Source organism: Cylas formicarius, unplaced genomic scaffold, assembly GCF_029955315.1.
Source record: "Cylas formicarius isolate icCylForm1 unplaced genomic scaffold, icCylForm1.1 PGA_scaffold_6__28_contigs__length_40554024, whole genome shotgun sequence".
In the NCBI taxonomy this organism is placed as follows: domain Eukaryota; kingdom Metazoa; phylum Arthropoda; class Insecta; order Coleoptera; family Brentidae; genus Cylas; species Cylas formicarius.
The window spans coordinates 2,226,848-2,243,772 of NW_026844347.1; the positions used below are offsets into that span (position 1 = coordinate 2,226,848).

General features: G+C 34.0%; 1 protein-coding gene across 4 annotated transcripts in view; it reads right to left on the minus strand.

Moving 5' to 3' along the window:
• The window catches only part of LOC132702830 (regulator of G-protein signaling 11), a 161,104-nt gene that overhangs the window by 7,304 nt on the left and 136,875 nt on the right, over positions 1-16,925 (minus strand). For 3 of the 4 annotated variants that reach the window (XM_060671641.1, XM_060671643.1, XM_060671640.1), the window contains exons 10-13: positions 16,660-16,881; positions 11,646-11,903; positions 9,005-9,079; positions 2,735-2,915 (exon numbers count right to left, since the gene is read on the minus strand). In XM_060671641.1, coding sequence (XP_060527624.1) covers positions 2,735-2,915; positions 9,005-9,079; positions 11,646-11,903; positions 16,660-16,881 — 736 coding nt within the window. The remainder of the gene's footprint in view (positions 1-2,734; positions 2,916-9,004; positions 9,080-11,645; positions 11,904-16,659; positions 16,882-16,925) is intronic. The other variant, XM_060671642.1, reaches the window with a different exon arrangement.

The window sequence follows — 16,925 nt, forward strand, 5'->3', positions numbered from 1 at the left end:
ACGACGAACGCTGCGATTAGGACCTCAGGTTTTAAATTGTTTTAACTGTACTAAATTGAATAGTGGTAACCATGGCAACCATGTGAGCACTCATCATATCTAGTTCTCAAATGGGCGTCATATATCTTGATTTTCCAAAAGCCTAGATCACAAAATTCTAATCCACAAACTCGTTTGGATTTTCCGAATCCCTTGTTATTTGTTTTCTTCATATTTGTCTAACCGAACTAGTATGTCTATCTCTATGGTCACACTTCCGATGAATACATTGCTTCATCAGGCGTTCCTCAAGGCTCAATATTGGGGTCATTAATGACTTTGGTAAGAAGGACCTTGATGCCAGTTTTTCCATATATGCGAACCACGTATTTTTTTTTAAATCCGGTGTTCAGAGGCTTGTCTTACTCTCCAGCGTAGCAAATCAACAATTGATCCTTAAATAATAACTTGCAACTTAATACTGCCAAGTCTAATGTAGTCTATAGATATGACTATCATCTTTTTGATAAAACTCTCGCCCGTTCTAACACTTTTTGTGACATGGGAGTAATATTTGACTCGAAATTATCCTTTGTTCCTCATGTAGATAAGGTACTGACAGAAGCCTCAAAATGCTATAAGCTATAAGTGATACGAATTTTGTATAACTCATACGTCAGGTCTAAGTTGGAGTATGCATCAGTAGTTTGGTCTTCTGGGTACAATTGTCACATTAATAGCCTGGAAAAAATTCAGCGTGTTTTTGAAATATGTATGATATAAGTAATATGGACGGAGTATATCGCCATAAAGTTTTTCATATAAAATATTATTAAATAGATTTGGTTATGTGTTTCGTAGTGATCGCCATGATTACCATTATTTAATGACTTTATTTAAAATTTTAAATAACTTGTTTGATTACACTGACCTATAACTAACCCTAGACTAATTTTTCTGATTCCCCGTATTAACTCTAGACATAGTAACACCATTTTTTCTGCCTACAACAAGAACAAATATTTAAAAATTTTCACCTATTTTCTTAATGTGGTCTAAGTACAATGCTCGACGCTATTGGGACTTTTTTTCGCAATCTATTACCAAGGTTAAAATGTTATTGTTCCATTAACTATAATTACTATTTTCAGTCTTTTCCCATTCTCTTGTTTTTATTACAGTTAATATTTATGTTAGTCTAAATTTTAGATTAAGTTTCGCAATATCATCATTACTTGCAATGCCTCTGTAACTATTTAATACTTTGTACTACAACCTATCTGCTAGTTGGGCTTGATGCCTGTTTGGTAGACTTTTTTAATTAAATAAAGAAATAAATCAATAATTCTTATTTAATGTATCTTGAGCCTGATATCCGTCGACCCAACAATTTCAGTTGTATTTGGATTTGAAACTGATAAGCTTTTCCTTTAATATTGAAACAACGCAGCTATTCTTAAATTTACTGCCGAAGTAGTTTAACGTTTTTTACAGCAGAGGTCTCAGTGAATGTTCGAATGTTACATACATTTGAAAGGCATAATAAAGCTGTTGCGAGATTTACAATTTCATTTTTAACCAATGGCAGCTCTAATGGCAAATTCTGACGTTGGACCCATAAGACCTTGCGGCTTTCAACAAACAAGATGACCGCTGACAGATCGTCTCTGTTTGGATGCGGAATTTTACGGCAGTATTTTCTCAAAATATGTCGAAATCCTATTAAATTTTCATGGAAAATGAAGTTAAGGTGTGGAAAGGCAGTGCAGAATTGCACCCGCCAAGTCCTGTAGATAGGATGCAATTTCTATATGTATTTTTTTTCATAAACTCATAGCCTATTGATAGTAAAGGAAAATACAGAAAAACGCCCTCTTGGATACCACATATGAGGCACTTTAACATCACAAGGGGCACGCAAGTTAAAAAGATTAGAAATTAGTTGCAATGTAATAATTCGTCTTCTTCCAAAATGTTCGATATTTTAGAATATATTATATTACTAACAACGCTCATATGACTCACACTTGGCAAACTATTGAAGGAACTGTTTGTATACCTGAAACTTGAAAAATCCTCAAAAAATTCCAGCTCCTTATTCATTTTAGGGTAGTGGTAAGCAAAAAGCTTTTTCCTTTCACATTCTTAACATAATTTTAAATCTGGGTTTATTTAGAGGTGCGTTAGTCGGAGATCTAAGTTCGGTTGTCACCTAGAGTGACCTAAAGGACAGTTTACTACTCTCTAGCAAACGAACTACTAGGTCCACTTTAGGTGTAACTTAGCTTTAGGTGGCCACTAGAAATGTTGGTGGAAACCAACGCAAATAACAATTGGATGCATATTTTATATTTCTTTTATATATTATATTACTTACAACGCTCATATGACCCACCCTTTGCAAGAGTGATGAGATTTTTAAATCATAATATGCGAGTTAGTAAACTATTGAAGGAACTGTTTGTATACCTGAAACTTGAAAAATCCTCAAAATATCCCAGCTCCTTATTCATTTTAGGGTAGTGGTAAGCAAAAAGCTTTTTCCTTTCACATTCTTAACATAATTTTGAATCTGGGTTTATTTAGAGGTGCGTTTGTAGGAGATCTAAGTTCGGTTGTCACCTAGAGTGACCTAAGGGACAGTTTACTACTCTCTATCAAACGAACTACTAGGTCCACTTTAGGTGTAACTTAGCTTTAGGTGGCCACTAGAAATGTTGGTGGAAACCAACGCAAATAACAATTGGATGCTTACCCTTTCCGTCAATTCCGCAGCACCAACGCTGACATCCGAAGAAGAACTTTCCGAATCGACATGTGTCGAATTTTTACGAAGCCTCGTTGATGCAGGAGATCGGATGGGAGAGGATTGGGCATCCCACGGGCAAACCTCTTCGGACGTCGAAGCACCTGGCACGATGGTCGGTTTTTTCACTCTGCGTTACAAAAATGACAGAACAGTTGGTTGACTGCAGCATCGATTGAAAAGTGAAAAGCGAAGAGTATTTTGGTGCGTCGTTGAAAAGGTCTACAAGTGGATGGAGAAGTATATACAGAAAATTACAATACAGGCTACTTGATTTCTGGCTAAATTATCCGACATTCGTCTTCCAGCCTTCATATGCACAGTACAAAAATCGAATTAAACCACCAAGTAAAAATAAATAATAAACTATAAATTTTGTTTGTTTGTTTTACATTAAAAAAAAAGTGTAATACAAAAGTTGTAGGGTTAACGTGTAGATTTAATATTACATTTTTATTTACGTACAAGAAGTGATAACAAAGCACAGTATGTCAAAGTTGTGTGATTTCAAGTTTTAAAATGTCAAGTGAACATATACACGCGCTGTTCTAACTGAGCTACAAGCATTTGAAATTTTAAAGTACATTTAAAGGAAACCCCTCCATTTTTTATTTTATTATTTTTTAATTATTTATGATTTATTTTTTTGAATTAATCGGTCAAAATGGCCAACCGTTACACTATACATAGTGGTGAAGTGGTAGCTTTAGTAACAATCTCAGGAGAGTTTCTGCGGCATCCATAATTCTAGCTACTATTTGTTTTGTTTTCAATACTTTCTGCATAAACTTATGTTTGCCGTACTTTCTCCATAAAAAGTAATCTAAGGGATTAAGGTCAGGTGACCTTGCTGGCTAAGGAACTGCCGAACGAGAAATTCTGTTACTTGTCGACCAAAATGAGGAGGTGCGCCATCGTAAACGTATGTAAATAACCAATGAGGCGGTCATCAATAATGTCGACAATATAAATTAATGAAAAATTAAGCATTGTACCTTGAAAAGTATTTTAATGTAATACACGAAAATAAACAAGCAAGATTCACAGTCATCTGGGCTTTTTAATAATAATATTAACACCCGACCGTAATACTCCGGTTATATGTTCATTTAACATTTTTACGTTGAAATCACCCAAGCAATACACTCCCAAGCTATGGCAGTTATGTCGTGGGACATTACAAATTATATTGAACTGAGGAGGCTTTTACTTTATGAAAATCCATTTATCAAAATAAATAAGAACTAAAAGTTCAGATTTTCAATAAATTATATATTATGACATGACAATTGTTTCGACAACATCGTGTTTTTATCAAATGTAATATTTACAAACTACCTGCTACTATATATACCGTAGACACGGTGTTGTCGAAACAATTGTCATGTCATAATATATAATTTCGTTGAAATCTGAACTTTTAGTTCTTATTTATTTTGACAAATTATATTATATATTGCACTTATTTTTTTGTCAAGGGTTTCTCCCACCACAAACAATTTAAAACCAGGTACAGGGTAAATAAAATGCGAGTCAGTTTCAGTCAAGTTCTGAAGAAGCCAACATAATGATTGGCGAAACGTTAGCTAGTTCAACAAAAACCGATCCAGGAGGATCCAGAAGTTTTATAAAAAGTACTCATTAATATTGTTACACCGCCCAAAACATATTTTCTCAAAAACTCCCTACAAAAAAATATGTGCAACAGTAAGATCTGGGCGATTGGCTGGTCATACTGTTCTGTCTTGCCGCTCAGTCTATGTATTGTTTAAGTATTTTGTCATTGGAGAAACACTATATTGCCATATAATTTCCGCTAATTAATTGATTCTTTTCTTTCTATAGTATACTATGCAGCAGGTGTGATAAACGGCATTTGAGTCACGAGTTCATTTGGCACGAGCGTAGAGTAGCGGGGGAGTGCTTAATAAACTAGTGGTAAGGTGACACTTTCTGCGCACTAGATCGGTGTTTAATTGGACATTATAGTGAAAGGAGGAGAAAAAATAATTCTAATCATTATTTTGGATGATATGCACCTATCTTCGCTGAAAAATCTACTAGGCGGAAAGGTAGACAGGAACTTGGTGATATCTTATCTTTTCGCAACTCTAAATCTAAATATGCGGAGAACCAAATTAGAAATTAGCAAAGCCAAAAATAGAAGTAAACTTACTTGCGTCTATGGTTTTCAAATCGAATCGATTTTAACTTTCCATAATATTATTGTTATGGTGGTCATCATCTTAATGGCGCTGTCAACTTAAAATGGGTGTAAACCAATTTTTATAAAAATTAGTCCCTATATAAACCTAATTTTTGAGAAATGAAGAGACCAAGAATTTTCAGAAAATGAATACATTTTAATACTTACTAAATATTTTTTATATAAATTTAAATATTCCGAATGGCTTTTCTCAATAAATGATTTTGCTTTAACAAAAAAGAGTCAAACACGAATTTCGAAGAAGCGAAAGCGTGGAGAAAATTTTTGTATAAGAAAATTATTTTTCTTGTTTCATGCGGAATCTATAATTGTAACACTCACAATGTTACAGCAAGTGCATGGCGATCCATTATCTAGAGTACCTAAATCTTGGGCTGTTTTATTGGCCGTCTGGCATTGCGAATCAGGATGAAACGATTTTACTCCAATTTTATTGTCAAGCGGTGTCCCCGCTTTGTTTGGAAGTTTTTTTCGTTTCCTAAAATAAGTTGATTTCCTAGTTTAGGGATTTTACATGAAATTACCTACAACCAGCCTTACATGTGTGAAAATATTATAAAATATCGTTATATCGTTTCATTGTTCAATCGTAGAATATCGGTTAAATTATGGTGTTGAAAAAAAAACCAATAATACATAGATTTAGCGTGCGGAAAGTGTCATTTTATTACGTGAGTTTCGTTTCCACTTCGGACATTTCCGGGATTTTACCGCACGGGTTTGGGAGCAATCGGATGTTTTCGGAGATATTTCCCACGCCTTGAATTTTGACGTTTGTCATTTCTAACGGTCATGCTAGTGAATGTATTCGTGTTGTTTTACAAAAATGTACCCAAAAACTAATAGTCGTAGAAAAAGTATAGTATCCACGCCACACGTTTGATAAACTTTTTTTCGTGACTCAAATGCCGTTTATCACCCTTGTTGTATAATATACTTATTATGAACTATCGCCCAATAATTAACGTACGGGTTTGGGAGAAATCGGATGTTTTCGGAAATATTACCCATGGCTCGAATTTTGAAATTTGTCAGTTCTGACGGTCATGTCAGGCATCACTCAGTTAATGTATTCGTGTTTCCTTGCAAACAATATACAGGGAGTTTCAAGACTTCTCTTTAGCAATAGCATATCACACTTACATACAAGACGTTTCCTAAAGGTGGGGGTGAAAGGAATTAATCGTGAGCTCATTCTAAGAAAAAAAATCATATAAACAGCTGAAGAATTGTCGCTTTATTTACATGCCATTAAGGAACCTCGTCTATTTGGTTTTGCAAGTCAATGTTTTTTTGTACTTACACAATTTTTAGTAGAAAATTCTATACATTTTTGGACAGGCAATTCTATTCCTGTGATCAAATTATATTGCCGAAATAACTTTATGAACAATACTAATTTTGTCAGTAAGTGTTCGCTTGGATTGTGAAGACCACACAACTTTTTGCTATTAAATTATTTTTTTCTATTAATCTTTATTGTATTCACATAATAAACATGTCGAACTTTTTGAAGATGCTTGAATTTCCAACCACGTTTCTGTGTCGGGTTCTACGTTTAGTTCACTTTTTGGATTCGAAACATAACCAAAACGAATGAATATCAAAGTTGCATCAATAAGAGGTTTTCAATTAAGTAAAATTGCGCCTCACATGGTGGTATTTGGACTTTACACGTTCTTCCGACCGCAAATAAAAATCCGAATTTTTGAAGTCCCTTTAGTTGAGTTTGTTAAGGGTGACATTTTGGTTTACCGGCCTGCAGGGTTCAAACTTAATTACGTGCAGTCTAGTTAGGGCACGCTTTATCCTTTGCCGCAAGTAAATTGTAGTTAACGATCAACATTATGTTATTTAAAGTTTTACGTAGGGCCTTCAACGGCGTGTTTAAATTTGACCTGAATATCCGCAGTAAATTTTGAGTATACAGTGTCACAAATTAAAAAAAAAATCTAGTGTAAGTCCGTAGCCTTCAATCAAATGTATCTAATTCACATACATTTCCTCGGATTTTGGGCCACTTATATATCATTATTAAGCATAAATAGGTAATACATGCTTCAAGGGTAAGTTTTTCTGATGAAAATTTTTAAAATCTAGGATCTATGAGTTGAGCGAGCAGAACATAGTAAGCCTGTAATATTTTTGAACACTTTTCTAAAATTGCTGTGCCCTCGGATATATAAATTGAACCATTTTACAATTTAATATTTACGTTAAAAATATCAGAAAAACACAAAGGAAACAAACGAAAATGAGAAAAATGTTTGAATTTGCGTATAGTTCGTGGCGAACATGAAACAATTTAAAATTTTCAGCATTACAACATTACAACATTTCAGATCAGATAGTTCTGAAAATTGAAAAGACTGTATTTAGATTATTGTAGGAAAAAAAGGACGCAGATCATTGGGAACCTATCGAAAAAAGAACAGGAAGACCAGATGATGATTATTATTACTCAAAATATACGAATCGAAGAAAAAATTATAATTTCTATTTTAAAAAGCATATACCTCCCCAGACGGTCTTGGAGTTTGGGTCTTTGCAAGTGGATAGAATTGAGTGTTAACTTGGCTACACATATTTTATACAGGGTTTACACATCAATTTGAGTGTCAATAAGGATAAGTCCTGTAGCAGAATCTGTAAAAATTTCTCAAAAGTGAAAAAAAAATGCAAAGCTCTTAGATTTACAAAAAAAAATCCTAATATACTTTTAACATCCCAATATGGGTACTACAAATAATTTAGTTCAGGTCTAGTTTAAACACAGTATACATTATTATGGTGATTATTTTAACATTGTCAATAGCATGTATGTCATTTTCGTCAGAAGTCAGATTTTAAAATCGTTGTTAGCATATTCAGAAATTATTTTTTGCTAAAAAACTAGTTATATATTTGGCAACTATAATAGGATATAACGTATTTTAGCCTGATTGCGAAAGGAAGTCACATTATAAACGCACACCAATCCCATTGCCATTTTAAATTTATTATTTTTGCACCAGAAGTATTTACAGTAGATATTTATTTATTTAATAAGTATTAAGATTGACGATTTGGATTTGTAGGTAATGCACTAAATGCACATGCGATATATTAAGGATTATTTACACACGGTTCATATGTAGGAATATTTACGTAATTTTCAGTTCAATATTTAATAGACCACACGACATTAACTTCAGTCCGTTTAGCAAATGTACATTTAGATTGCTAATGTCACCTCGTGACGTTAAGTGACTCTGTAATCGATTTGTTCGTTTGGCCTTTGGTCAACCTGAAAGCACCCCTTCACGTGGCAATGAAGGTGATTGGTGAGTTTGGTGGTGATTTTAAAAATTTTGCGTTTTGCGAAAAAGTGTTAAATCGGTTATTGGAACTACTTTGTATGTACAAAGGTCATATCTACTTTTGAAGAATTTGGGAATGTTTCTACACATTTATACTATAATTTTTGTAAAAATGAGGGAGGGCTATTCCGTCAATTCATTCACTAGACTAGAATACAAATTTTACAAGTACAAATTATTTTTGACCTACTTAGGTATAATAAAGTTATTTAAATTAAGAAACTTGATAGATTTATCGTAGATTGCTCAGACCTTTTAGGTGCATATAAACTAGCTTTAAAAACAATTTTTCTTTGTTTGGAAAATGTCAGATACAGTGCACATGATTTTTTGTAGCGGAGCAGAACGTAATACCCATAAATAACATGAAAAAAATCATGTGATGCAGACTAGATTTTCATTGTTAGAGAAAATTTTTTGATTCGATACTGTGTAACAATTTTCGATACAAAATGTAAATGATGGTATACGTAGCTATTAACGAATGCACAAAACGACATCAATTGCATAAAGAAAAAACACGAGTGAAGTATCATCTTTTCGATGACGGGACAAATCTCTGTACAAATAACATCAACAAACAATACTGACAATCAAATAACCGCAATCTGCTGTTTCGGTTCGAGAACTTACGGGCTGGAAAAGTTCGTAGCAGTGGCGCGCGCCACAGTAGCCACGGAACTGCATTTGTTCAGGTCTAGGTCCCCCCTGGAAGGAAGCATTACATCTACTATTCTACCTACATCTAAATTGTGTATGCGTGACTGGGATAATTATGAATTTACGAAAAGTGTTCTTTGACACTTAAACAAAACTTTATATGTTTTCTATATATTTGTTTCATTAAATCAATGATTAAAGCATGAACTTGCGGCTTCAGTGAAACATACATTTATACTAAAAATAAATGTAACAAATAATATAGGGTCACTTGAATTAGATATATCATTAAAAAGATAATAAAAGAGTTTATTTGAAACTGTAAAAAAATCAGAAAAGGAGAAAAACGAAACGAAATTTTTGGCTCTTTTCACAGATGAACCAGTAGCAATAATTTTTCAACAAAATATTATCAGGATTGCCGATAAGTAAATTTACCCACCAACCTTTTCTGAGACCAAATGAATACAAAACTAAAAAAAAAGTTCAAAACTGAAATAGTTATTTTTGCATCTAGTGCTCGAAATACCTCTATGCTAGTTTGGTGATCGAGAACTTATATTTTTCTACATTACAATGACACCGTGTAAGCAAAAATTCAAGAAATCTTATATGACTAAATGTTTAACAATAATTAACACTTGTCAAAGTATGACAAATGTCATATCGTATTTCAAGAACTCCTCGGACATGCGCACCCCTATTGTGAGCAGGTGCTGCGTTTTACAAAAGGGGAATGTCGCGCTCGTTTGCAGTTAGTTGAAAAGAGAAGCCGGACCTCGTAAATGTAAATAATCGACATTACATACATTTTTAACCATAAATGGTTAGTGATTTTGTTATTTTGGACAAAATTCATTTTAATTTCTTTTAAGTTTTACGCGAAGCGACTTATTTGATTTTACCTTTGCGTTTGTCCAACCCGAACCATGTTAGTCGGTTGCAAAACTTAACAATATAATCGAAATATGAAGCTGGAAAAAATCGTTTTTTTTATATGGTACATTAAAAACCAATATGGACTTTTTATCGTCTGTGTCATCGACGGCCATTTTAGTGAAAACCTCACGACAGTAAGCACTTGAAATATCCAAATATGGCACCAGCTTAGTTTTTTTTTTAAATCTGCGGTTTCCTTAACATTAAATGTTTATTACAGTGTAGAATATATTGCCCATAACGTGGAAGACTTTTTAGACTTTCCTGCAAAATATGGCAACAGCATATTTCCCGATATTGTTCCTGTTTCGTTTGCTTCACACCACTTTTAGCTGACATGCATTTTGATACTGGCGCCTCGATTTCTCCAATAAAAAAAATAAATTAATGAAGTCGCCACAACTATCCAATGAGATGGGGTACTGCTTACTAACGATAAACTGGAAAATTGAGAGGAGCAAAAAGTCACTTTAGTTCTATAGTTACAGTGACTACTTGATATAAAAAAAACATTTTAAGCCAGTTCCATACTATTTTTTAAACTAAACTTATTTTAGAACAATTTTAAGTACTATACATTTTTTTGTAGGCAACTCGTGCGCTGGGCAACTGTGGTTAGTTTAGTTAGTTTTTGAACTATAAAAATAAAACATGTTTTACCCATAACCGGAATAAATTGTATTGGAAAAATGCATAATTTAATAGCAAAACACTTAAAATTACCAAATTCTGATACCTACCCTGGTCATTGTTTTCGAAAAACTTCAGCCACACTTCTTGCTAATATGGGGGCTGATATAAATGTATAGTTTGAAATTGTACGTAGGATTGAGATCTTGTACCTAACCGAAGGATACGTGGAAGATTTTATCAATAATCAAAATTCGAAGATGAAATAAAATGTTAGGTAGTATATATTTTTTTACTTTGAAAAGTGCGAGAATGTGTCAATTATTGTTAAACATTATGTATGTTTCGCTGACAGTGTTATTAGAATGCATGAAAATTACTTTAGTAGAACAATAATGACCCAACAATTTTTCGTTAGTTGCGCCTGTAAATAAAACTAAAGACATAAAAAAAATGCCATCTCCAATGCCGAAAATCCCGTAACCAAAAATTGTTTGCAAAGTTGACATTCTCTCGGGGAGATAAAGTATATTTTTTCGACCGATAAAATATTTTGCGATTTAAATTTCCAGTTTCACTGTTAAACACTTTTTATTTTTTGGGAAATTCGTATAAGAAAACAAAATAATATTATATTTCTCTATTGACTCCAGACGCTTCACAAATCGTGGCTAGCGAAACGCGACGCGAGGGCGTCATTTTTAACAAGAATTGGTTCTAAAATCAGCTTTGTTGAACCACTGTCCACATCGCATCTACACTGACCGCCATGACAAGCCATGCGCAGTGCAGCCTGCAGGGCACTTGTTGGTTCGCAGCCTAACTTTGCAGCAGCTATAATGGATGCGTTAATCGAAGTATAAAGAAATACAGAAGAGCAATCAGCGGCACTGGCTTTAGCGCCTATACCAAAGATTTGCATTTGCATTTAGAGCAAATGCATATTAAAATGTTTTTTTTATACCAATTGGATTTAGCTTAATTGTTATTTCTTCATACGTCCGTGACATGCTAGCGCATCTAAAACGTACACCTACTTTCTTACCTATAAGGAATATCGCTCAAATTGCTCTGCGAATGGGAATGGGGCACCTTTGATTCCTTGACGATGTTAGCCGATACACCACCACCTACACCAAAATGTGAAATTTCGTGAGCGGAACCTGAAAGGCTCCGATCGCTACCGCGACGTTTACTTAGGGGGCCACACGCACCAGCGACTCCGCCCATCTGTTGAGTTTGGGTTGGATTAGAAGTAGTGCTCGATGAGACCTTTTTCCTGGTTTGACCGAATCCAAAAAATCTAAAATTGCAAAAAGGAAATATGAAAAGATTAAGCGCTATAGCCTATAGTTTTACAACTAAACCATGTTATCCGAGAGCCTTTTGATGTTCGCATTCGGGCAACTTATTTTCTTATTGTGTAGTCTCTCAATTTCAGATACGCATTAAATTTCAGATACGCATGTACGACTTTTGTGTACCTTTAGTTTTCTCTCACAATTTTCAAATTAATGAAGTTTGGTACCTCCAGTATATATCGAAAGTGTTGAGGTTATTACAAGTTATTAAAAGTATAACTAGTGGTTGACGAATTTTTTGGGGATGGCACTCAATTTAACAGATTCCAAGTTTTTTGTGCTCCCCATCTGTTTTCTAGTAAACCGTTCTCTGTTAAACTTGGCAACTTTTTGGTGATACGGATGTTTTCCTCAAGTTGAGTCTACCGATTTAGAGATAAAAGCGAAAAAGCACATTAAGCAAAAATGTCCACGATTTAGTCACGAGTTAGCGGCGCGAGTGTTTAATAAATGAGTGACTCAAGTACGGGTATCATTCGATTTGGCTCGAGAACGTGGTTAACGACTTTGCGCTACGCTTGATCAAGGCATAATTAGGATTTTAGGAAGAAATTATTTATTTGTAACAAAACGGTTGATTTTAAAATTCAGGTCTCACGTTTTATTGGTATTCCAGGTAGGGCGAGCTGCGTAGGGTGTTACGGTTTTAACCATTTTTTTTTCTACTACAATTTAAAATATAATAACAAATTGATTTTTGCATTTGGTGCACATATTGCACTTCAAAAACTCTACTACCTAAATGGAATAGTATCCATTTCCACAATAGACCACTTTTTTGTTGTCTGTAAAATACGTAATTACACATCGATCTAGCGTGCGGAAAGCGTCACTTTACCACGTCAGTTTCGTTTCCCATGAATTCGAGCCAGTTCGGACATTTCCGGGATTTTACCGCACGGATTTGGGAGCAATCGGATGTTTTCGGAGATATTTCCCACGCTTTGAATTTTGACATTTGTCAATTCTGACGGTCATGTCAGTGAATGTATTCGTGTTTTGCGAAAATGTACCCAAAAATTAACGGTCGTAGAAAAAGTGTAGTATGCAACACGTTCGGTAAACTTTTTATCTCACTCGTTTATTAAAAACTCGCTCCGCTTGTGTCAAATAAACTCGCGAGTCAAATGCCGTTTACCGCACTTGTTACATAATATACTATTTTCTACTCCCTTCAGTAAAATTTCTAATTATACACCAATCTAGCGTGCGGGAAACGTCACTTTACCACGTGAGTTTCTTGTCCCACGGAACCAAGTCACTTCGGACATTTCCGGGATATTACCGAACGGGTTTGCGAACAGTCAGATGTTTTCGGAGATTTTACTGCACGGCTTGAATTTTGACTTTTGTGAATTCTGATGGTCATGTCAGTCAATGTATTCGTGTTGTTTTGCGAAAATATACTCAAAAACTAACGGTTACCACACTTGTTGCATAATACACTAACCTTCTACAATCGCATGAAAAGTACAAAGTTTCCCTTTTTAAGTTTTTTGTGTGATTTTTTACACAAATGAGTTATTTAAATTTGATTCAAAATTTGTTATAAAAACGCGTGTTGTAGAAAAAATCCTGTCTATAATTTGATCGGAAAGTGACAATGGCGCTGTGGGCTAGAAGTTTGACGGGCGACCCGTAGCGGATCTAAATACATAAATAGCTAGTTGTTGCCAAATTAAACAGAGAGGATTAAAGTATCAACTCTGGAAATAATTGAAGAACGTTTAACATCATTAACAGGTACCAAAAAAATCTTGCAATATTGACGTCATGCATTTGGCAACAAAAAGTTTTAAGACCCATGTTTCTATGAATCTTTTTTCTTATTTTAAGCTAAATAACACCAAAATAAAAGCAACCAAACGAAAACTGTTCTTAAAACAACTTTAATATATCCATTACACCTGGATGTAAATATCGGGTTAGTTTTGTTTGGTGATAGTGGTAGCAAATATCAGGTTAGGTAATAAGACGTCCATTTGCTAAATATACGATGAATATCAAAATGCGAAAAATCTGTATGATAAATTCTGGAAAGATATGTACTTCTCAGCAAAAATCAATTTTTTGTGCCTGTAGTAATTTTATAGAAAAAATCCAGTCTTCCATTTTCAAAAATAAATTAGTCGATTTTGAAGTAAGTATGTTTTGTTGCGTATAGGTCTGTTTTGAATTTATTTGAACCTATGAACTTCGTAAATTGTGGCAAATTATATATAAATCCCTAAAACCGAAATCGTTTCAAGTTCGCGTGTATCTGAAAAGCAATAAACTACTGGATGCACAATTTTCAATCTCTTTCGAAGGGAAATTCGCGTATTTATTCCGATATCTCTATTGAAAATGTGGGCGTGAAAATTTAAAAAGGCGTCCCACATATTTCTATACATTTCAGACGCATATCTTTGTTATCAGAACATATGGCGAGAACAAAATTTGGTTGGCAGGGTGCCACATCCAGCGAGGTATTCGAAATACGTAGGACAAAGTTCTTATTTCTGTGTTTAATATGTGCACACAATTTAATATGTTTTGTACCATAAGAGCGAAGTAGTATTTTTCTCTCTACCTTGTAATAAAATTTTATTCATCTTTTGTGTTCCGGGAGACGTTGTACGAAATCTACTTGCATCTAGAAACTTTCGTATTTTTAAAGTAACGATGCGAATATACGAGGAACTTTGAATGGAAATAACTTCTAAGCTTTTACGAGAATAAAGGTCATTGTTAAATTGTGCAACGAGATCTAGGAACTTGAATTTATAATCATTACCTTATGTCAGTTAATTGACTCCCATTACGATAAACTAATAACAAGTGCAGAAGGTATAAAACGTAGAGCAAATCAAGCTTCAAGTTTTGCAGAAATGCAAGAGGCCAAATCAATACTTTGATAAACCACTTATCAGCTATTACAGGGTGACCCGATTATGAAGTATCACTACCTTATCTCAGCAGCTAGAAGAGATTCAACAAAAAGGGAAACACAAAAGTTGCATTTCGCTGTGGTCACTACTAACTTTTATATTTTAAATGGAACACCGTGTATATTAATACTGATTTAGTACTACGGTGTATAACAGTATGAGATGTAAACGTAACGTTTTGGAATTGTTGACGTTCATCTTCATTATTGGCCCGATATTTAAACTGATTAAACTGAGCTTTTCAATCTTGCTTAAAATTCTCTTCGCGTATAAAAAAAGATACCCTGGTCGTTTATTTATTTTGCAAAACTTAGATTTTTAAATAAAAAAAAATCTTTGTGTCGAGTGGTTTAATGTTACAACTTAGAATAAATTACAACAAACAAATTAGAACAAAAAATGTTCAGATTTTCACAGTTTTTAATGCTTTATGATAGCTATTTCGGCAATACCGGGCCTTTATCAGTATTTGGCACGAAACAGCTGCCATAAAGCATTAAAAACTGTGAAAATCTGAACATTTTTTGTTCTAATTTAATTTGTGTTAAATGGATTTTCATCAAGTAAAAGCCACCTGAGTCCGATTTCTAAATTCGTAGCTTAATTTCTTGTGATTTTTGAGTTGAAATGAACCGTACACCTATTGACTTGACAATATATTGTTATGAACCCGGGTCGAACACAGACCTTGAAAGCAACACAGAACGCAAAAATGAAACGGTTCATTCTCAGCTGTGATGTTGCGGTGTAGGTTGTATGCGATGTTGCCGGAACGTGCGATTTGTCCCTAACACTTTGTCGTTTTTTTCAAATGCAAACACCGATATGCTATGTCTAAATAAACCATTGAAAGCCGAATTCAACGATATATAATAAGAGAGGTCTACAAATACGCGTTTCTTTATTATTTCATCTTCAGTATGTAGCTTATTTTTGAAATAAAATTAGCCTAAGAATATACCCTTAAGCTACACCTGTTACAAACTAGTTGAACAAATTTCCATCGAGGCAAACTCCAGCGAAAATAGTATATTATGCAACAAGTGTGTATATTATTTGGCACGAGCGGAGCCCAGCGGAGCGAGTGCTTAATAAGCGAATGGCTTAAAAATTTAATCAAACGTGTTGCATGTTATACTTTTTCTACGACCGTCAGAAATGTTTGAAGTGGTTCGGATCCGTGGGAAACGAAACTTACGCTCACTAGATGGCTGTATAATTAGGCATTTTACAGAACGGAATAGAAAAAATATTTTACAAAATCTACCATCAGTTTAGGAGGCAGTTAAGCCTGCATTACAAAAAGAAAACACGTCGTCAGATACTCAGTAAAGAAAGGCAGCTAGATATTTTCCAGCACTTTGAAGACAGTCCTGAAACGTACAGCAAGCATCTTTGGTTCTCTGTGTTAAAGAACCAAAGTGTTGCAATTCTGGTCGCGTGTTTTACTGAGGTTAAAACAAAACCTTAAAATTCAAATATTTAATTTTTACTATGCTCTGCATTAGCCTAGTCATATTTTCTATTGGGATCAAACTCCTTAGTCAAAAATAAAATTAATATTTTCAAAAACGATTTTAGTGACTAAAATATAAATATTATTGACTTTCCAAAACTGGTTTGTATAATATTATTGTCTGTTAATATTATTGACTGTCCAAAATTAGTCTGTATTTTATTATTACTCATTTAATTTTTATTACTTTACTTTTTACTAAAATTAAACCCGATACATATACGTTTTTAACCATTCAAAGTGGAAACTTACCGTTTTTTCTGCAATGGTTGGATCCCATTGGCCAGCAAGTTCTTGTAATAATCAGATCTGATGAATCGCGGATAACAGTCTTTTTTAAGGAGCAAATTGTAAACGTGTTCTTGAGCAGCGTCAAAACAAAACCTGCTGTTATTCTTCATCCCTTCCAAAACCTTGTCCATCGTTTGGTTATCTATGTTTACCTCCCTTGGCGATCCCAATTTTACGTATTCACTAAAAACACAAAGGGATAAAACAAAGTAAAACTTGTTTTTTGT